The sequence below is a fragment of the Aristolochia californica genome, unplaced genomic scaffold, assembly GCF_029961685.1.
Source record: "Aristolochia californica isolate CCGP_79_NKW_82.1479 unplaced genomic scaffold, dmAriCali1.0.hap1 SCAF_4, whole genome shotgun sequence".
Taxonomy (NCBI): Eukaryota; Viridiplantae; Streptophyta; class Magnoliopsida; order Piperales; family Aristolochiaceae; genus Aristolochia; species Aristolochia californica.
The window spans coordinates 47,744,499-47,766,467 of record NW_027182103.1 but is presented as its reverse complement, the minus strand read 5'-3'; the positions used below and the strand labels follow the sequence as shown (position 1 = coordinate 47,766,467).

Below are 21,969 nucleotides of genomic sequence, written 5' to 3'. Positions count from 1 at the left end.
TGAAAACACATATTTGGAGAATTCGATGAGAAAGAATCACGTAAACTTGGGACGGAGTGATCCATTGAGATATCGAAGGTGAAAACAGAGATAAGTGATCCAAGAGAAAGTTAAGTTTTCCCTCGTGTTGAAAGCAAGTGAAACCGGTGAGAGAATTTTACCAGAAAAAAGATTCCAAACAACCAACATACGTTTATTAGCTTACAGTGGGAATCACCTTCCTGGCAGCATTCACCAATCTAGAAGACAAAAAACACCACAGCTGAACAGCTGAAAGAAACTGAGAGAGTAGTAAGAATGCTTGCATGTCTGTTTGCTATAAAATTTAGACAAATTGTTGGATACGAAAGAAACATACACGGTTAATATGATGTATCTGTTAAGAGACCAATCACAGCAATTGGAAGGGAATAATTAGCCAACCAGATGTCTGAAAGCTGTCATTTCTATGAAATAGTGGAAAAATCTGTAAACACAATTCTTGTTTATCTCATGTCTTACATGTACAAATCCCAATCTAAATTTGCTGGTACGACAATGAACTGTTACTCTTACTTTGACTCTGTTTGATAGATACAGAGAGATCTACAGATCCATGTCATTTATTGAAGCATTACAACATCATCTGATCCATGTCATTTATTGAAGCATTACAACATCATCACTTTAATGTAAACAATATCCGGGCAGAAGTGGTCGAAAGACTGTCTCAAGAAGCATGCCTAAGGCTGTGGACGAGACTGTACAATAAAAATGTCTTTGCCAACAGCACATCCTTCCACATCCTGTGGGCAACCAAACTTTCTTTCCAGGAAAAAACCAATTGCACATAATCTCTGACCAAGCTGCCTACGGTAGATGGGATCCAGAGTCAACGCTTTTTTGCTGTAGTCCACAGTCAATCTAATAACCTCACCATCTGCAGGACCTGCACTGAGCACAACCATCTCTTCACTAAAATTTGCAAACGCCAGAGTGTCAACTCTTCCATCGAACTTGTTAGATGACAGACGCCAAGGAGTGCCACGGGTGCCTGAGGCCAAAGTTTCACCAAGCCCAGGTGCAATCTCAGCTTCAACTAACGTGTGGTCTTGAGTTGTGGGGCTAAGGGTGTGCAAAACGAAAGATAAGTCTGGTGAGAGCATTTCCTGCACCAAAACTGCCATTTTAGCAAATTTTTGAGCAACACCGGCTGCTCTCCTACTCAGCACTGCCCTACGAGTATAAAGGGAAGCCCACACCTGGCCCACCGCTTCGCTAAAAACTGTTGAATTTGACAGGCTAACATTTGGGATTGACTCATACAAACCAGCAGCTGACATTCCAGCTAAATCTTCAACATTGGCACTTGACCGGACGATGAGTCGGGCACTAGAGGTGAAGAATTTCCCTAACTGTTGCAATGTTTCTTCAGATGGACGCTGAAATGAGATGACTGCTTGAAGTTGTGAACATAGCTTGTCTAGCTCGCCACCACCTGTTTCTGCTGTTTCAATCTGTTCTACAAGAGTTTGGAAATCGTTAAGGAACCCACTTTTCTCTAATGCCAATTCCATTGATCCAAAGGGTATCACTGCTCCTGATGGAACCCGGAATGAAGCTGGAACTCCTTGGTCACTGTAAACTGCCAGTGTAGAATAATCTCATCATTGCTTGGATGAGGTTAAGAAAAAATTCAATTAAAGTTAAAGTTTTCTTTGAGGATGTCCATGTTTTCAACTTATTTCATGCAAAAGGAACTAATAAATAAAAATGGGTTTTCAACTTACTTCTTGTATTCATAAAAAAAAAAAACATGTCTAATTTACTGAAAAATGGCTGAAACATCTTGTCCCTCTTTGGATTTTGTTGGACTTATTAGAAGGGTATAGCAAAATCCAGAGAAATAATCAAGTAATCTAGATGTAGTTAATTTTCAAACAGTACCTTACTAGATCGAACACTAACGAACATTGAGATTCTGGTCAAATAGAGTGAAAAGGGATGTGCATTTTGGGAAGAAGAGACTAATAATGACTGATCAATTTGTCAAATGCATAAAATTATGATCTGATTTTTAAATTCATTTATTAGGAACATAGTAAGACAGCTTGTTAACTGTTTAAAGTAAACGATACTTGTATAAAAAGGTTTAGATTAAATCTCATAAATAAATATATTCCGTGTTCTTGAATTCTTCCTTGTTTAACATAATTGAAGAACTTCAGGCAAGGTTCTTTTATAATGGCTGTTGAGTGGGAATAGTCCAACACTGATAAGGGTTAAGAAGTGTTATTTGTTTATAAAGTTCAGCAATAGGTCCTAAGTGTATAGTCATTTTGGGATGGAACCAAGCTGAATCCAACAATAGTATCAGAGCAGGATATCTACTTTGTCTAGGCCTAGTTTGTGGCTGGGTTGAGTGTGTGCTCCATTAAGTTTGTGCATTATATGTATTATCCACATCGCAGGCCCATTATGTGCAAGCCTGGTCATGCGAGGGAGTGTTGAGTGGGAATAATCCCGCATTGATAAGTGTTAAAAAGGGTTATATGTTAATAAGGTTGAGAATATACCTCCTATAACAAGTCGTTTTGAGATGAAACTGGGCTCAATCCAACAATAACATAGAAAAAAGGTGGTTCCATCTCAGTCAATCAGTTAAAACTTGCGAAGAAGAGACACAGTAGAATGAAATCCATGTCATTAACAGCATAATATTTTTCAACATTCATATACTATGGTGTGATTGTCAATGTATTAGCCACAATATAGACAAGAAAAAACCCAAACACTTGAGAATGTAGACAACTTTTAGAAGTTCACTAAGGTGAGGTAAAAAAAATTGGACACTTTGATCAAATTTTTGTCTAGTGTTTGTGAAACTTTTTATTTGAGATTTTTCACAGGGTATTAAATATTGAAGGTAAAAACTTGTTCTATCCACCACATAAGAATCCATGCATATTGGCAAAAAATGTGAACCACTCTCACTTCCATCCCTCCACCCATCATAGTCTGTCTCCTTTCAGGAGCTGTATCTGTATCTGTTCTTGCTGAGCAGCTGCCCCTAGCAACAACCCTCGATTCACCTTCTCTTCAGCCTCTTGAACTACACTCTCCTGAACTTCCACCATTTCAATTTGAGGCATAAGCTAAATGCAAGCTGAATCCACTTAAAAGCTGGTATAACAATGAGAAAGTTGGTCAAACGGAAGATTACATTGTTAAGGTGAACTTCAATTGACTAGATGGTTGAACCTCCTAGTACATAACATTTCGCATGAAGCCCAAGATGTGCTCTACAGTGATTTCCGTTGAAACATTGGTTGTGATTTTTCATATTTCTGGTCATTCATGCACGTGGATACTTGATAGTCATCCTGATCAGAAAATAGTTTTTCAACATGTACAGCGAGGCTTGAGAGAGAAAATGTTGTCTATGGTAACAGGTGGGTTTGTTGAAGGTTATGTATTTTTACGTAAATATTTGAGTCTAGGACAGTTACATAATTTAGGGTAAATTAGAGATTTGTGAAAATATAGAACGACATAGTTTTATATGTAATACAGAATTGAAACAAAGGAAAAAAAATCATTAAAAGTTTATTAGAGGTGTTTTAATAAGAAACCAGAGCATAGGAGACTTAGATGAGAAATTTAGAAACTCGTCTTGTTGTAAAGCACTCTTCTCTTTGAATATGTAATTATGTCCGAATCCAAGTAACTTTTGAGTTACTAAATATTTGTTTACAAGAACTACATATTTGAATCGACAAGAAATATAACTAAGGGATTCAAAATTGTTCTCACCTTTATCAGAAAGTGCTGACAAAGAAGCCAGGCAACCACAAGAGACAGCCTTTGCACCAGAAGTTTCAGCCTTCACATTTACAAGCTCAATAACTCCATCGATTGCAGCACCCTGGGCTTAGATGTAATAAGTGTTCTTAGAAGTCATGACTGAGAACTCTAGAAATAACATGCATACACAAAATGCTGCAAGAAATAACTACACTGTGTAGCATACAGCTGTATAAACCAAAGATTTATTGGAGCATTCATTGCTAAATAACAGTTTAATTGTCCTTCAAGGTCCTTGTTATTTTGGAAATTTGGAGCTAATGTAGTAAGTATTGACTTTAGTAACCCAACTAGTGTAGTGCAATATGAATGGTTTATAAATTTTCAATTTTCCAGATAAAAATAAATTAAAAGTTGAGAATACGGCCAGGCCAACTTATTTTGGGAATGAAACATGGTATAAATAATTCACAACCTCAGATTCTGCAACCTAACAGTGAAATAGAAATCATTTTGGTAAGTTATACCTCACTTGCATCTGACAGTTTGATGCCAGAAGATGAAGAACTTTGTGATCTTGGCGCTTCTGATTCTGACAAAGCTCCATTACCTGATACATCCTTCTGAAGTGAAGTTTCTCTGTCATTAATAGGCAAAGAAGCAGAAATCCTAACCCCAGCTGCAGATGCCTCCAACCTGGAGACCGCCTCCCACGAAAATAATATAAATGTTCATAAACAAGAAGAATATAAGAGCCTCAAATCAACGGAATGAGCATAACAAGGACCTTAAACAAAGGAATTATGCGTAACAATAGAGCCATTTTAAAAAAAACTGAAAACTTGGTGTAATTATATTAAAGTTGGGCTGGTTCTCTTCAAATGACAAGCCAAAGTTAGGGGGGCCTCTTTTCAACTCATAAACATAGGATAATTTCCATCTCAACCCAGTATGGGACTATTTTCCTGTACCCAACAACTCTCACTTTCAGATAACTTCAGAAGTGGAGCACATGTACAACAGTAGACTAGTGGCTTCATTAGTCACCAACACTTCCCCATGTTTAGGCCTAAACCAACAGCCCGGCTCTACACATAAAGAACCTACACACAAAGGTCAGAAAGAAACATGCATAGAGACCACATAGAAAACAAACATGGGCTTGAGTTGGCTCCAATACTATATTAAAGTTGGGCCAATTCCTCCCAATGTGACAAGCTGAAGTTAGGGTAGTCTCTTTCCAACTAATAAACATAGGGCCTTTCCCCTACCAATGTGGGACTATTCTTCCACAAACAACAACCCTCACTCTCTACATAACCTAAGACATAGACGACATATACAAATATAAATCATTGAACCTTTACCTATCAACAAATTAAAATTTGAAGATATGTGTCAGTCCACCAAGAAAGGAAAAAAAAAACTGTCAGGTTATCCCAATTGGTTTTCAACAAACTGATAAGCAATTGGATATATTCTCTCTTGGGATTGAGCTTCAATTCAAAGTCCACTTGAGGGGATCTTAACATGAGGTCTTGGGTATGATTCTTATGGAGTTAACTATCCTCGGGGTTCGAGCAATCAGTATTCAAAAAACAGTGAAAACCCCCACCACATGTCACGTACAAATGTCAAAGAAACAGACCTCACAAATTTTCCTTCAAGATTTTGTATGTAAGAGATTTTGTCATCATCCTCACATGTCACAAAGACAACTTTTTCCTGCACATTAAGGAAAAAACAGAAAAATTCAACCAGCAACAGGATACGCATACATCAGAATATACTAATAAAATTAAAAGCTTACTTGTCGTGCCCTAACACCAAGATGTGATAGATGAGGCATTTCCTGCAGTAGCACCAGTCCAACAATGTTGTCTCCAGCAGCCTTTACCTGTTTAAAACAATTTTTTTGAGAACAAAGGAACACAAGGGAAGATGATAAAAAGGTTCCCCAGTGGAGAAGCATTAATCCTATTTTTGGAGTTCTTCATTTCATTAATTGGAGATTTTAAATGAAATTCTTTTTAAGGATTTAGGAATAAAGAGTAAATGAACAAGTAAAGGTGTTAACCTCTTCATCCCCGTTAGCTTTGTTGACCACCAGAATAACAGGTCCAGCAGTAGAAGATGGTAAAGAACCAAGAACGATACTTTCAACCTGAAGTAAAAAATAGAAGCATAGGATTTAACTGATCACAAAAGAAAGCATACAGAAGCAATAATACATTTACCAATTCAAAAGGTATATGTATTGGTCAAATAATTGACCTTGGATACGTCTACCAAAACGACAAATACATGAACCCCTCTAAGAATGTAAAGATTGTAAATTCCTTGGATAAAATATAAAGAATGTAAACATTGTAAATACCTTGGATAAGCATATAAAGAATGTAAACGGAATAATCTGGTGCAAAGATTGTAAGCCAAAGAGAATACTAAAAGCAAGAGGAGCTTAATGTTAAATGAAGAGAATAAGGACACACAAAACAAGAAAGGAACCCCATAGATAGACTTAAAAACCAGGGACAGCATTTGGGGTAGGTTCTGAAAAACATGTCCACATTGTGCTAGACAAAACCAACCTTTCCTTATGACAAGTTTCAGCAAAAAAAATAAAAGATAAAAATAAAAAACGCCAGTCTTTGGCCCATCTTGTCAGGCAGGTTAAGAAGTTCTTAGTAGCAGAAAAATTAATAATGTTGTTGTTGAAATAGATGTGTAAGGGCATTTTAGTCATTTCCTGTTTTTGTGTGTGTGTCTCTTTAAGTGCAGCAGTAAGTCAACATGATAGGAATCTCTATCTCAGGTTTCAAGTTGTTCGATCAAATATTTAGAGAGTTATTGGAGTTTTATGTAATGAATGGCATTATTTTAATTTTACTTATTTTTACTAAAGTGAGATATTAAATAGAGAGGGCTAGAGTTTTTCAGCCCCAATGAGTGCTGTTTTCTAAGCACTCTTCTCATCCCTCTCTTGTCACTTCTTTCTTTCTCCTTCTTCCTTCTTCTATCTCTCTTCTTTACCAGAGCCAGGTTCTTCCTCTCTATAGATCTTCGACTCTGGAAACTTAATCACTTTTACATATTTGAGTAAAATTCCATTTTTTTCCTCTTCTTGTGTGCCATAACCACTTGGTTGATGGCCTATACTGCGTAGACTTGCCAGTATGTGCTCTGTATGTGCAATTGCATAAAGGTAAAATTGGGATATAGTTGGTGACTAATTGATGTTAAACAAAAATTGGGAGTGTGAATTGGTGTACTAGAGTTTGCCCTAACTCCATTTATGTGTGTGGGGTTCACTTGCACCTCTGCTCATTGCTTAAAGTGTACTTGTGCTACTGTTCATGTGCCTTGGTGGTTGTAGTTTGTGGTGATTGTTAGTGGACAGTATTATTATTTGGCTGAATTAAGATGACTGATTCTGGGGAGGTTCCTCCAATTAATTCTTCTAGGAGTTCTAAAAGTAAGGATTCCCATCAATTCAAATTATTTCAGTCAAATTGAGTGGGAAGAATTATCTGAATTGGTCATAGTCAGTCCTTATGCTCCTGAAAGAAAAAAGAAAAGCGAAGTATCTTAAAGAAGGATCCTCCAAACCCTATGACAGAGGCTGGAAGACAGCTAGGTTTTGACATGGTATGTTAATAGTATGGAGACCAGATTTAGTGATCAGATGATGAGTTGTGACCTCTAAAGAGATCCGGATACCCTTGGAATCCATCTTGTCTCAAGAGAGTAATCTTTCCAAGGTATATGATTTATATGCCAGATATTTCAGCTGCGTTGAGGTAACCAGACTATCACTAAATACTGAGATGCAAGGTATGTTATAGGAAATTAGTGGTTTTTATCCATTTGCCACAAATATGGAGCAACTTAAAAATGAAAGGAATCAAATTTAAGTAGCACGCCTTTTAGAAGAACGTAAACCAGAGTATGATACAATCCGCAAAGATGTTAGCGAATGATGAAGTAACTACCCTTGAGTAAGCCTTTAATTATGTGATTTGGGCAAAAAGCGAAGTGGTCAATAAAAGTGAAAAAGAAATTGCACCTATTGAAATATCACCACTTAATCTAAATTCCACTCCTTCCAAATTTGACACCCTAGAAGTCATGGAGAGGGTGGACGAGGTAATGGTCATGACTGTGGTGATTCAGGTGAAAGGTGTCTTCACTGTGGGAGAAGTAATCATTTTTCGGACAAGTGTTGGGATAAATTTGGCAAGCCAATATGGGCAAACTCTAGTTCGACTACAGATGAGAAAGTATCAAGTAATGACACTCAAGGAGAAATTCAGTAACTACTTCAGCGGTTAAATCAATTGACATCTACGTTATCATCCTCCATGAATTAGGACTAAAATGACCTTACACATGTATTTCAACAGTTGTAATATAGAACAAATTGTTGGCAGCTTGTTAGTAAGAAAGTGGTTTTTGAATCGATACTTGACATTTGGGTGGAAGAATGATTAGGAAACAACAATTTACAAGTTAAGAGGTCTGGACATCTGCTTCAAATTGTACTACAACTTTAGCTAGGGAGATCGACTGGAGAAAAATATAATAAGTTCCATAATTTCCCTATTTCCATTCTATCAAAAACTCTCATACTCTTCTCTTCTTCTCACTTCATAGACTCTGATTTTCTTATAGTTTTCAATTCTTTATACTGGTAAAAACCACTAGATGCATGGGAGCCCTGGTGCCATTACTAGCTTTACATAAGTAGATCTTAATGAAGCAACATCTTCACAGATAATGACTACCAATAATACAAGGGACTACCATTTCAAAAAAAAAAAAAAATAACACAAGGGACTACACTGATTACTAACGTATCTTGCAATTTCTTAAAAGATAATAAGACTTCTTGGATGCCTAGATAATAAGACTAGCCAGAGAGTTTTCACATAAAGATCAAGCCCAAGTGGCTTTGGAGTTGGTCTTAATCTAAGCATACACTGGTTGAGATGGCCAACTAAATTCTGCAACATACCACTAACAATTTTCTCCCCAAATAATCCACTGACAAATTGACTGGTAATGTGCACCACTGACTAGATTATACATTTGAATGGATGATAGGAAACATTTTGTGCTACCGGCATTGGAACATTTATGGGGTAAAGAGAAAACTACCACACAAGTAGTTAGCAACATCAACCATACATTATATTTACCATGGATGCCAAAACAAAAATGAGAGATAATGTGTCCAGTTCCAACTTTCATCGATGTCTAAATGAGTCCATCATAGATAGCATTCACAAATTTATGATTGATCAGAAGTGCCAATTCCATTCAGAGAAGTTGAAGGGATACCAATCCTTATCGAAGTAGAAATTATTGAAGCCAACATCAAATAGTTTTAGATACCAGTAAAACAGTTCCTTCTACAGCTCCAGGGACAAGGACATCCCAACCTTCAGAACCCAGTATATTCCGTACTGACTTTAAAAGAAGGGTACAAAGTTTCGAGACCTGAAAAATAACACTACAAATAACATTTAAAAGTCAGTGTCAGATTTATGTAACTGGTTCCCAGTACTTTGATGCATGTGAAAATGAGTACAAAAAAGTTAGCCAAGTAATCATTGCATCTACTTAAAATGAAACTAAATCCAGCAAAAACAACAGAGACATGGAATACAGAACTTGCAAATGGGAATTAATCCTCATACCCCGCACGAATTTCTGCTTCAGTGTATGTGTGCACGCTACTCTCTGGGATTCCAAGGGCTCTTCCTAGCTTCTGAAAGGTCATAGCAAGTACTCTAAATCAGAAGAAGTACAATTTTAAGACTTCAGCCTAAATGTATAATCCATTACGAGGAACATCAAAAATAAACTATTATTTTATCTAACAACATAAATACCAAAACATACTTGGACTTTCTGTGGAAATATCTCAAGAAGCAATTCAGAGTACTCTTCAGTTACTCTTCTAGCCCTATCAAGAGTAGCCTTCAGCCTCAGTCCCCAAATGATCTTTCCATCTTCATCACCTGATATAGAATTTTGACCCAGGAAAATTAAACTTGAGCTTAATCAAACATTAGTGAAGACGAATATCTATAGCGCACAAGATCATATCTGGTTTAAATACAATAACATCTTTACCTATCTTTTAATTATTTAATTATGTTTAAAAGACAATTTTTTACCCTCTAAAACACACGGAGATTCACATTAAAAAAAGTAAATATTTAATTTTTTATTATTCTAATTATTTTCTTTCCCTCATATATCTTTGGATCTTGTAACTTACTACATTTAACAGGCTGATTCTCCGTTCAATGGCACTTTTTGCATGCACCATGTTTGACAATGAAACTCAACAAACTATTAAAGAAATGATACATACCACATTGATTACAACCAAAAAAGCTGCTTATAGAATCTAAAAACAAAAGAAAATCAGGAATGAAGTTTTGAAATGAGATTCACTACATATGTGAAATTGAATTGCAGCTAGTTTTCAGTATAACAAACTATCTTGTTGTTATAGCAAACTATGTGAAATCAACTCCAGCTAGACTGTTTCAATGTAGTAGAAGATTAATATTTGTTGGGGGGTAAAATGTCTCCCACTCTATAGTTGTATGTGCTTCACATCTCTGGCTTGTTCACTTAGGAGAGTTGTGGTGTGAGGAAGAATAGCCCCATGTTGTTTTGAGCTTGAGAAGATGATATGTTTATCAACTGGAAAAAGGTCTTCCTACTTCAGCTAACCATTTGGGATGTACTTGAACCTAGAGGAGAAAAAAAAACATCCGTCTCCCTCTGGGTTTGGTCCTGTTCTTGTCCTCAAGATTCAGATACGAAAAGGGTTGGGTCCCTTTATGCCTCTGTACAGGTGCAGAATACGGCCTTTTGATTGGGAAAGATCAAACCAATTTAAACCACTCACATCACAGTAGTAGTAGCATAAAGGCCATCAGTGGAGTGTGTGTGTGTAGTGGTGGTGGGGGGCTCACATCACAGTAGTAGCATAAAGGCCATCAGTGGAGTGTGTGTGTGTGGTGGTGGCGGGGTTGACTTGCACATCTAAGGAAGCAAAATTTGGAGCAATTGAGTGCTTTGAGCTAAGACATAGGGTATTCCTGCTGCATCTTAGACTACATCAATTTGTCAGAAGACTGTAACTCAGGAGCTTCTGCAGATTCAATAGCAGATTTTTTAACTAGACTATTTGTATTCAGAAGCTGCAATATAGAGGTCAGACTTACCTTCTCTTTCAGATAGACCTTTCTGTTGCCATGCAAGAAGCTCATGCTTGACAGCAAGACATTCTGCTGGCTTCCACCCAGAAAGTGCAACCTGATGAATCGCAGTAATAAGAGTGCCAAGTGGATCATTCCAAGACTTCACATTCTTTGATCTGGCATCATGTGAAAGCCATGACGATCCACCCATATCCTCAAATGCATTCAGGATTCTAGTACAAAACCACTTCAAAAGTTCAGTTATAAGGAAGAGCCAGCTGAAAAAGTGTGAATAGCAGAATTAAAAAAACACACTTTCCCAGCACACCTGCTCAATAGAACAAATGAGTAATCCTCCAGGCCAATCTCACATAAGCGCCACTGCAAAACTGCCGATTAAATTTGTCCTAAAACAGCAGGGAATTTATATTGTCTAATAAAATATTAAGTACATACACAACATGATGATTCTACCTTCTGACGCATTGCTATAGCAGTATCAGGAGCATCATTCCTGAGACCACTTTGAAGCCCTTTTAAAATTCCTTCTCTGAGTTCCGTCAAAGAACGCAGTGTTTCCATCATTAACTCAATCCCACCACCTTTTGATGAATCTTTTGATTCTTCCAATTTGTCCAAATTCTGGGAAAGTGACCAAAGATTGGTACGATTAATAACCTAGAGTCAGTGTTTAGATTCAATAATAAATAACAAGAAAAAGAAGACTAGCAACAGACAAAGTTATGGTAGGGAGGCTCTTTTAAGGATATCCACTACACAAATATCTTAACCAACAGACCCCTCACCAAAACCAGCATGCTTAGGTACAAACCGTGGATACAACATGAATGGCCCAAATATTGGAGTCGGTTTTATTGATTGTTTGATTTAAAAACTGACAGAATTATCTGAAAGACGATAGCAGTATCTTTCATATATGGTATGCAGCAGTTTGACAAATTATTTGGCATCACATCAGTATACTCATTACAGCGATAGTACTAGGCCAACTTAGTTCTTTCAAGAGTATGGGTCACAAACTACTTCAAACTTGAAATATTATCTTTTTTTTTTTTAAGAAGAAGATGTATTATTAAAACGAAAGAGAATTACAAAATTTGAGGGAGCACATCCCTTACAACCAGTGATTGTAGGGTAGCTCCCTGCCTGGCAAGCACATCAGCCGCCGAATTTGCGGATCTCGGAATGTGAGACCAAATACAAGGAATAATTGAGGTAATATCTAAAATTTCTTTAAATGTATCCCAATGCCTCCATGGAGGAGAAGATGCGTTCTCACACCAACCTATCACCACTTTGGAGTCACCTTCAATGTGGAGAGGTCCCCTTGCATGGTCTCCTCTCCGGTCAAACTTGAAATATTATCAAGATCCAAACCTCATTTTTTAGCACCTTGAAATAATGATGGCACAGATTCCTAAATACGATTTGTTCAGTTTGCGAGATTAACCAAGAGAGGTTCTATTAAGCAAATAAATAGACAATGAACAATGAGATGTACCAGATACCTTCTTGCACTCAAGAAACTTAGCAATGGTAGATAAGTTTTGCTCGTCCAAAGATTCTTTGATTGACTCAAGCTTTTCGACAAGGCTGCAGTAGTAAATCATTAGGGTTAGCAGCAACCTTCATTATTACAAGAAAATGATATTAACATATCCAAACTCTATAATTCAGAGTTTTTAAGTCAGTAAATTAGTTAGCTATGTTAGAAGGGATAGTCCCACATATAAGAGTTTAGAAAATAAGTTTGAGCTTCGGTCTATCCTAAAATGAATAGCCACTTATGAAGACTATTGTTCAAGTTTATATACCAATTGTTCCCAAAAAAATTTTCCACTGAGGAACTAATCCCCATGCTAAGACCTCCTCTCCCACTCAGGCCCGATAGAACAAACAGATGGGTCTGCAATGTGAGCAGAAATAGATGGGGTATAAACAGATGCATTTGGGCCAAAACTGAGCTCTGACACCATGAAGCACTTGAGTCTGGATCTATCCTAAAATGACTAGCCATTTAGGAGGTCTATTGCTCAAGCTTATATACCAATTAATCCCCAATCAATTTTCCAAGATGGGATTAATACCCACGCTAACAAGTTAGAGACAAAACAAGCATGCTAGAGACAGAGAACAGGAAATTAAATCTCTGGTTGCTATACAAAAAATTGAAATAGCACATATAGAAGAACAAAAGATGGAAGAAAAATATATAATACATAAATATATGTTCAATTCTTTGGCAATTTCTTTTTGAAGTAATTATAAATTTAATAACTAAATAAAAATTTCAACACAACAAGGGAACAGTAAAAGGATGTCTGGAGCTGACAGTTAGGACAAAAAAAACTTTAAGACTTAATTGCTCCACATATGAAGCTTCCATCAGCACGTTTTTAAAACACTGACTATTCTTCATACAGTCCAATACTTAACAAACATGCAGAGCTACATTAACTTTTAAGTATGGACAATGACATTCACCTGCTTCTAAACAACAAGAAACTTAAACATTAGAGTGAATTTGAGAGGGTAATTTGACCAAAACAGTACATAAGCTCCCTTTGTTATAGGCTACAATGCAAAAGGAGAAGGAAACAAGATTAATGTTATAGCCTACCATTAAAGCAGTTCATGAGGGACTGCAAAAAATTGTCTGAGAACAGTAGAAGCTTACAGAACTCCAAAATATCGTGACAGGTCAAATGGATAAATATGTGGTAAAAATAATTTCTTTATTAAGCTCCTTGAAAAATCGAATAGATCATGTAACAAACCTTCCGGCATTAAAGAAATCTTTAAGTTCATTGTGAAATATCTTGAACTGCTCCACGAATGCCTCACTATATTGCCCAGGGGTCTTGGTAATTCTAGCAAGCATGGCCTCTGTAGCAATTAAATCTTCTGGACCCGCATTACGGTGTAACTTGTTTTGTATGGTGTGTTTGATTTCTTGCTAGTAGGAGAAAAAAGAAAAAAGAAAAACAATCAGCTAAGTTAGGTTAAAAAATTTCAATTAAGCCAAAACAATACCTGGAGTATTCCAGCTACATACAACCTTAAGATCATGAGGGATATCGTTTCGATGAGCAATATCTCTGATTCGAGTAAGAGGAACAGATGCAGTGAACTCTGACTTAAATGATGGCAAACAAGGATGAATCTTTCGGATGACAAGTACTTCCTGTACATGCTCAAAAAAAGAAAGTTCGAAAAAAATAAAATATAGAAAAGAAAATGAAATTAATCCTGGTCTAATACTCATTTAATACAGATTGTATGGTGCCAATATGCATATACTGATTGCTGATGTTTAGTTTTCTAATCTTCAAAAGGATGGAAAACTTTAAATAGCAACTACAAAGTACAAACATTTAATATCTATATAAGTACGGAACTGTCAATTCTGAAATCAGAGATGATTTGACAGTCTTCTAAGGCATGCTTATAAAAATAGAACATGGATGATCCTCAGTCTGAAGATTTTCAAGCCCATTTATGAAGGATAATATGACACACTCTTAATGACGTTTAATCTTTGTATTATTTGCTAGCTTCAAGGTTCTTTTAATAAAATCTAGGTACGCTGCTTAACAGAGTCATCACCCAAATTATCAATAAAACTATCGAGAAGAGCCAAGGTCATACTCAGTAGCAAGCGATCAAGGTGCACTGAACAGGGTCACCCTACATTTTTAAAATGATAATCATATGTGATCCACAGTTTGAAATTTTGATAAACTGGACGACCACAATTTCCTGTAGATGGTTTTTCAATAGCTGACAATGATGCATAGCTCATATTTCAACAGTTCATTTTGAGTTCATTAACCAAGGATTAGCAGGTTGGAAAGATTTTGAGATTGAATGTTTGTCTTCCACCACTAAAGGCTCACATCCTTTGGTATCCTCGGCCTACCATTCTTAATCTTCTTTTGGAAAAATAAAACACAAAGGAAAAAGGAAAAGTGACTTAAAGCATGCGCAAGAGTTGGCTTCAATAAAAATTCAAATAATTGAAGGAATCTGGAAATACTGATGAGCAGATACCTGAGGTGATGCATCTTTGCTATACATTATTCTTTCCACATCACGAAAAATTTGCCTGGAAATTTCAGCATGCCTATTAGGCCTGTGATGACCACCATCCTCAAAACAGGGAATCTGCCCCGTATTGATCCACTGCAGACATAAAATAATGTATTTATCGATTTAATTAAATAAAGGAGTTGGACTTTTTGAGACAGCAATATAAATAAACACCTAGAGTAACAAATTGTTTTCGAACCTTCAAATAGATTGCAGAGTATATGAGAGCCTCCAGTCGTTCATTCTTTTCTACATTCCCTGCAAGCAACTCACGCACAACTTCTAGCTGCAACAACAAAAGGATGACATAGGATGAGCAAGAATATTGTGGAAATATGGACTACATACACACAAACACATACATAAATGCATATATATCTTTACCAATCACTCCCAACTTATTAAATCAAGAAAAACAAGCCTGTGCATTTTCATTAGTACAATGAAAGTGAGAAAACATAGGGGAATAAAGTACTAAACAAAATAAACCCGTAAGGAGTAAAGGAAAAAATAGTAGGATCCATACCTTTCGCCACCAATTTCTGGAATTTTGATCGCCTTTCACCAACTTCAAAGACAAACCTTCAAGTCCTTCTGTGTTCCACCTCCTTTCAGTTTCTTTGTTCCTATGTTCGTTTGACCTCATAAATTCAACAGATTTTCCCTGCCACTCTTGAACGAATGCGCTCGAGTCTAACACTTCCGCCACGGCTTCAGTCTCGGTACCTCTTCCCCCCTCTTGGTCGTCAGTTTCCTCTAATTCCGTCAAATCCAACGTCTCGCTTGTCTTGTTCCAATGACAAACTAGTCCAAAGTGACCTTCTTTAGGCAAATTCAGCACGCGATTCTCCCCGTCTTCCCAAACTAAATGTTTCTCCCTCCTCACAATCACAAACTTATATTCAACTCGTTCCCCGCCTTCAATCTCCAACTCTGTTACCCATCCCTCATTCGTCCACGACAAAGGAACCTTCTCCTTCCAAGACCCCAACTCCTTGGAAGACCCCAAAACTACGACGCGATCGCCGAAACGCACCTGGTGGTCCAATCGAATACTAAGGAAGACCTTCCCGCGCCCCTGCTTCGACGTCATTATCGACTGCTCACTACAAGAAGAAACAGAGATTGTCATAGGAGAAAATATAGCGTTGTGCCCAACACTGAACGATAACTTCGAGCAGAAATAATTCTTACCTTTGGACAGACGACACCGCACAAGCGATTGGAAGGCGTTTGGAAGCAGTAGAGGTGGTTTCACGAAAACCCGTGTCTGGGAAAGCAAGATTGAGCTTAATTCGTTGCTTGTGGCAGGGTTTGGCTGAAGAAGGGCGGTTATTCTTCCACCACCGAGAAAGCAGATGCTTTTGGATATCATTTTGAGTTGAAGCGCAGTGAAAGAAACGGAGCCCAGACATTGCTTGCTGCTAGAGAACGAAAGAAAAGGAGGTGAATGAAGAGCTCCTGAAGGGCTTCGTCTCCGAACTGAACTGTGTAGACCGTGCAGGTGTGAAAGTTAACATTAATCATAAAATCACTGTGACGACTCCACTCCTGATAACGTGACACGCAGAGAAATGTTTTAGTATTTGATTGGAGCGATCCAATGAATCCAAACCGAGTATCTGTGATTCGCAATAAAGAAATACTAGTTATCGTTGAACTGCGGAATCATGTCTCTCCTCCTTTCGTTTCGCGGCACCATCACGTGGCTCCTTTGCTTCAGAAATCCGGAATCCCTCGCCTACTCGGAAGTGATGACTGGTAAGGCAAAGATATGGTTCTGGACTCGCTGAGTCGACTCTATAACCGGTTTGAAGTTGATCCAGATTTTTAAATAGGCAGTCATTTGATCATCTCGGACCCTGCCTGAATCAGCTTTACTTGCAAAATTAGCAAGACTCAAAGCCCAACTCTCCCTTTGATTTGGTTCCTTGCGACTCGTTTGAAGTTTCAGCTGACTTGTTATTTTCTGGTGAATTAAATCGAATTCGCTGTGAACCGGATCAGATTTTCTTGGTTCTGAGCTTCTCGATACTGGGTCACATAACCATGATTGGGTTATGATAATTTATACTATATAAATAAAAATATATTATTATTTTTAAATAAAGAAAATAAATATCAATGTAGTTCATAATTTTTTTAATACATGACACGTTATTTGAAATTTCCTATTATTAGGTATTTTTATCAAATTAAACTGGACTTGGGTTATGTTAAATTTTTTAAATTATTATCTATTTATTTATCCTTATAAAAAAATCATGGAATTAATTCTAATTCATCCCACATATATTACCTTCTATTATTTTTAAGATAGATAACTTTTGATATTTTTTTGGTAGAAAAATAGCTTTGAGTTTGGAGAGGTAAAGGTTCTACTAATGCTAACCCGGTTACCACAAACTTGGCCCACAAAATCGGAAAAACACGAACCCGTGACCCAACTCCCAAACTCGATCACCCGACTCGTTGTCACTCGGCCGCGACGGTCATCCCCTCTTCAAAGCGAGGATGGCGCCCTCGAAAATATTGAATTTTTATCCGCTGCGACGCCTTCTTTTGCCCTTCTGATTCAGGTGAGCGTGTCGTGCTCATCCTCCTTCCTCTCCGTTTTTATCTTCTGTTTGATTTCTACGTTTCCCGTCTTGTGTCTTTCCAACATAATTGTTTTCTGGTGTATAACATCCTTTCCTCACTCTCCAAAGATTGAAGTTTTGTATTTCTAGAGTTATTAATTGTGAAACCGGAAGGCTCTTGTTGGTTTGATTATTGTCGAATTTTCGATGGCGACGATGAAAAAAGTAATGTCGCCCAGAACTTTGTCCTTGTTGCAACTGCGGAAAAAAATGGGAACTGTAATAGAACGGTTCCCCGTGTGTTGACCGTCGCTGGTTCAGACTCGGGAGCTGGTGCCGGAATTCAAGCTCACTTAAATGTCTGCAGGGCGCTTGGTGTCTACTGTTCGTCTGTGATAACTGCAGTTACTGCTCAGAACACGGTTAGAGTTCAGGCACTTCTTTTATAATTTATCTCCAATAGTTTCTACCGAGTAATCAGTGCGTTGTGGTACAATTACGGTAACGCAAATTAAAAGCGAAAAAACATAAGAAGGTAATAAGAGGGTGCAAACCGTCACCTGCTGTAGTGGAAAAGCGTTGAGGCTGTTGGAACTGTCTTCTTTGTTGTACAAGGGAGTTCATCCGGTGCCGGAGGACTTTGTTGCTCTACGATTGAGTTCTGTAGTGTCTGATATGGAAGTTGATGTGGTAAGTCACTTGAAAATTTCATTTTCTTTCAGGTACAATATTGCAAATTGTTATATATAACTTTGAGAGCTCATCCACTTGCACGATCAATAGACTTGCTTCATGCACATGGACAAACATTTCTGGCTGGCTGAATTGAAGGTCCCTTGATGGGAGAGATTACTGATACAATCTTCCTTATATTGCTGGAACGGTTGCCACAATCATGTAGTCATTAACAGGACAGTTTAAAAATTAGCAACTCTTTTCAATAATTGGATCGAAGACGCAGAAAAGGTGGCATTTGGAAGTAGACCCAGAGCTATTTAATAAGATTAAATATAGTCATATCGAGTATAAGCAAAACTAAAAATTCAGTTGTTATCTCCTTCACTATGTAAACTTTTTCTCAAAGTCTGTTTTTTTTTGTTTTTGTTTTCGTTGAAAATTGATGCCCCGAGTCTTATATAATATAAAATTAAGGATTAAGACTGAAAGTTTGGGTGGTTGAAAGTATTGTCCACATCTAAAAAAATGTCTGAAATTGTCCAGGTACCATTCATTTCACCATAAGTTGGTTGGCATTTAAATTTGTAGCTTGTGTGGGCAAAACAAGAATTGAATTTTGGATAATCTTCAGGTAAAAACTGGCTTGCTTCCATCCCTTAGTATACTCAGAGTTCTGTGCCAAAGCCTCAGGGAGTTCCCAGTCCAAGGCATGCTCTGTTATCTCAAAAGATTCAAAGTAATCAAAATTTCTTCTGAATATCAAGTTGACTGGCCTTTGTGAATTTAATGACAGCTACCCTTGCTGGAATTAGGTATGACTCTATTGCCCATGTTAAAGTAAACAGTATGAATTTTTAGTGTTGCACATGATGGCCTGCCTCTGTTTCATATACATTCCCTTTGTATATAATGTGCTGTCGCTTGTCTTGTGATATGTATACCATGAACTTCCTGTAATAGCAACAAGTCTTTAAATAAAACCTACATGCTGTGCTGTATCCTTTCCATCTTAATGAATGAATCAGATCTCAAAATGTGGATGTGCTCTACCTTATTGTCTCACTTGTATTTGATGTTTGAGTCCTCAAGAAGCATGTCCTAACAACAAAATTGACTGTCTATGACCATGTACAAATAGTTCATTTTTTCTCCTCTCTCTCTCTCTCTCTCTCTCTCTCTCTCTTTCACTGGCAAACACACGCATACTCACCCTCAGACATAAATTGATAGAAACAGTTGTTGACTTTTTGCCATCCATTATGACCATAAGTTTCTATATCTGGATGACAAGGGATGATACATGAATGGGGAGAATTTGGCATATGGCTGATGCATAAACTCTGTTGTTTTGAACTGCAAAAGTGGGTGTCCAATGATTAAGGCTTTATGTGTAGGGGGATGCAAATAGCTTTGATTCTACGAATTTCGTACTGCAGGGACGAGCTTCTTCCTATGGCTGATATTGTTACACTGAACTTGAAAGAAGCAGCAGCATTACTCAGTGGGTTACGGCTGGAAACTGTAGCTGATATGTGTCATGCAGCAAGGTGCATTCATCATTTGGGCCCTAAGTATCTCTCTTTCTCCCCTTCTGCCTTTTCCTTTTCTTTTTAAAGCTTTCCCCAAATCTCAGAGTATGGAAACTTTCTAATCTTCTTTTATGTTATGTGCATCATACCACATGTTGTACTATATATTTATATTGATGTACTTTTAGAATAGAAAATGTCTTTATGTTCTTTTCTTTTAACTATGAAAATGAGGTTGTGTGCCATCCCTTTATCCTGTTGACTGTTGCTTATCATCTTTCCATCAGGGTAGCTATACAACAATCAGAATTCACTACTTGTATTTAGTTTCTAGTTTCAAACTATCATTTGTATACTAATTTTTTACATAAAATCTCAAGGGCTACTCAGTGGCTTGAGTTCAAGTCAGTGGTTACAGTTATTGAAGGCGACTCGAAAACGGTTATTAGTTAGTGTTCCAAAGACAGTTTCCCCCTTTGGCGCCACTAGCCCATCACTGATGGTATTGCTAACATTTTATCTTCTACTCATTGCAATTGGAATCTCATTCCTAGATCAGCCAACTCTTTGGCTGATAAATTGGCAAAATTTGGAACTTCCCAGCAATCTCTCATTGTTTAGGAAGGTTTCCCTCCTTTGTAAATTGCTCTTTTGAGCGTTTGTCTTAATAAAAATCAGCATCATTTAAAAAAAAAGAAAAAAAGAAAAGAAAACAAGATGCAATACAATGGAGTTATCAATCTCTAATAAACTGAGTTTAATTTTCCATTGAAATTGGCTTCCTGTATATTTAAAGTTCCAAGTGGATATGCTAGAAATGTGTCAAAAGCAAGCAATTGAACTGCCCCTTAAATGACTTTGCCAGTTGGTTGTATAGGGAAACAGTGTCATGAGTTCCGTGTATCTCGCATAAAAGCCCGTAACACTCACGAGACAAGATGCACTTTGGCATCTTGTATAGCAGCTGAATTAGCAAAAGGTTCTCCAATGCTGCTTGCTGTTCAGGTAATTCTTGATTTATTTTGATTTTAGGGCTTTCAAATTTCAGGATTTTCTTGGGTTTTGACTTGATTATATTACCTGAGAATGTTCAAAATGTTTCCAATCTTATTTGTAATACCTTGCTGACTAGTAGCATGAAAGAGGAGAAAATATGAGAAGCCTTGCTTTACCTTGCATATGGATCGAGAATGGGGGATGTATAAAATTTGCTTTATGTGAGCTGTCTGCAGTATTCATAGTGTTGCTCCAAGGAAGGATTTAAATGCTTCATGTCTTCATGTTGCTCTCAATTCGCCACCAAATTTTTGATCTTCGTGATTGTTCCCAGATTAATTGGATCCATGTATTTTGATCTGCCAATGGTGTTGTGGATGGCTTAGCCAAGGGGGGATCCATGCTCCAACACCTTGTTGTGAACATAAATCCCCCTTAACTTGTTCTTTTTTTTATTCCTTCCTATTTTGGAGTTCCGGGGCTTTGCCTTTTATTTTAACAATAAAAATCATTCACTATTTAAAAAAAAATTATGTTCTATTCCTTCTGAGACTTGGAAATTTGCCGGATTTTGAGGTTGGCGTCTGTGTTAATGGAGTTCTGATGTTTCGATACTTTAACAATAAAAATCATTCACTATTTAAAAAAAATAAAAATTATGTTCTATTCCTTCTGACTTTGAAATTTGTTGGATTTTGAGGTTGGCTTCTGTGTTATTGGAGTTCTGATGTTTTGATATGTCATACTTGAGCTTGAGAGCTTCTAATTCCGCTTAAATAGAGAAGCTGCATAATTTAGTAATGCGCTTACAGTGCTCACTTAGGCATTGCCTCAAGAACCACCACCTGAATAGTTGCATTTTGGTTGAAATTATGTGAAAAGAGTTTGTATAATGAGTTTAACACAATCCTTCATATATCTTGTGAAGCTTACATAGGATGTTCACTTGGAGTTCTTTTATGTTTTTTTTGTGTGTTCAACAGGTCCGATAGAATCCTTATCATGATTAGGCCTCTGGCCCTTATTATCTATATCATGTGTATGGGCTCTGATCCAATGAATTGCAATATA

At 37.2% G+C, this 21,969-nt stretch overlaps 1 protein-coding gene across 4 annotated transcripts; it reads right to left on the bottom strand.

Annotated features, from left to right (window-relative positions):
• Positions 1-435: 435 nt before the first annotated feature.
• Positions 436-16,847, bottom strand: LOC137962376 (phosphoglucan, water dikinase, chloroplastic). Of its 4 annotated transcripts, none has more exons than XM_068809202.1 (20): positions 16,763-16,847; positions 16,311-16,667; positions 15,643-16,222; positions 15,316-15,402; positions 15,078-15,209; positions 14,086-14,211; positions 13,805-13,983; positions 12,536-12,620; positions 11,481-11,648; positions 11,335-11,387; positions 11,031-11,239; positions 9,688-9,806; positions 9,483-9,553; positions 9,178-9,295; positions 5,861-5,947; positions 5,594-5,680; positions 5,432-5,508; positions 4,311-4,479; positions 3,793-3,904; positions 436-1,624 (listed from the first exon to the last, which is right to left on the bottom strand). In XM_068809202.1, the coding sequence occupies exons 2-20, from the start codon at positions 16,529-16,531 to the stop codon at positions 723-725; spliced, it is 3,582 nt and encodes a 1,193-aa protein (XP_068665303.1). In that variant the 5' UTR covers positions 16,532-16,667; positions 16,763-16,847; the 3' UTR covers positions 436-722. The 4 variants fall into 4 exon arrangements, with proteins under 4 accessions (XP_068665303.1, XP_068665304.1, XP_068665302.1 ...); XM_068809203.1 differs by having other exon boundaries at positions 436-1,148; positions 1,242-1,624; positions 16,311-16,841; XM_068809201.1 differs by having other exon boundaries at positions 16,311-16,841.
• Between the last annotated feature and the right edge of the window lie 5,122 nt (positions 16,848-21,969).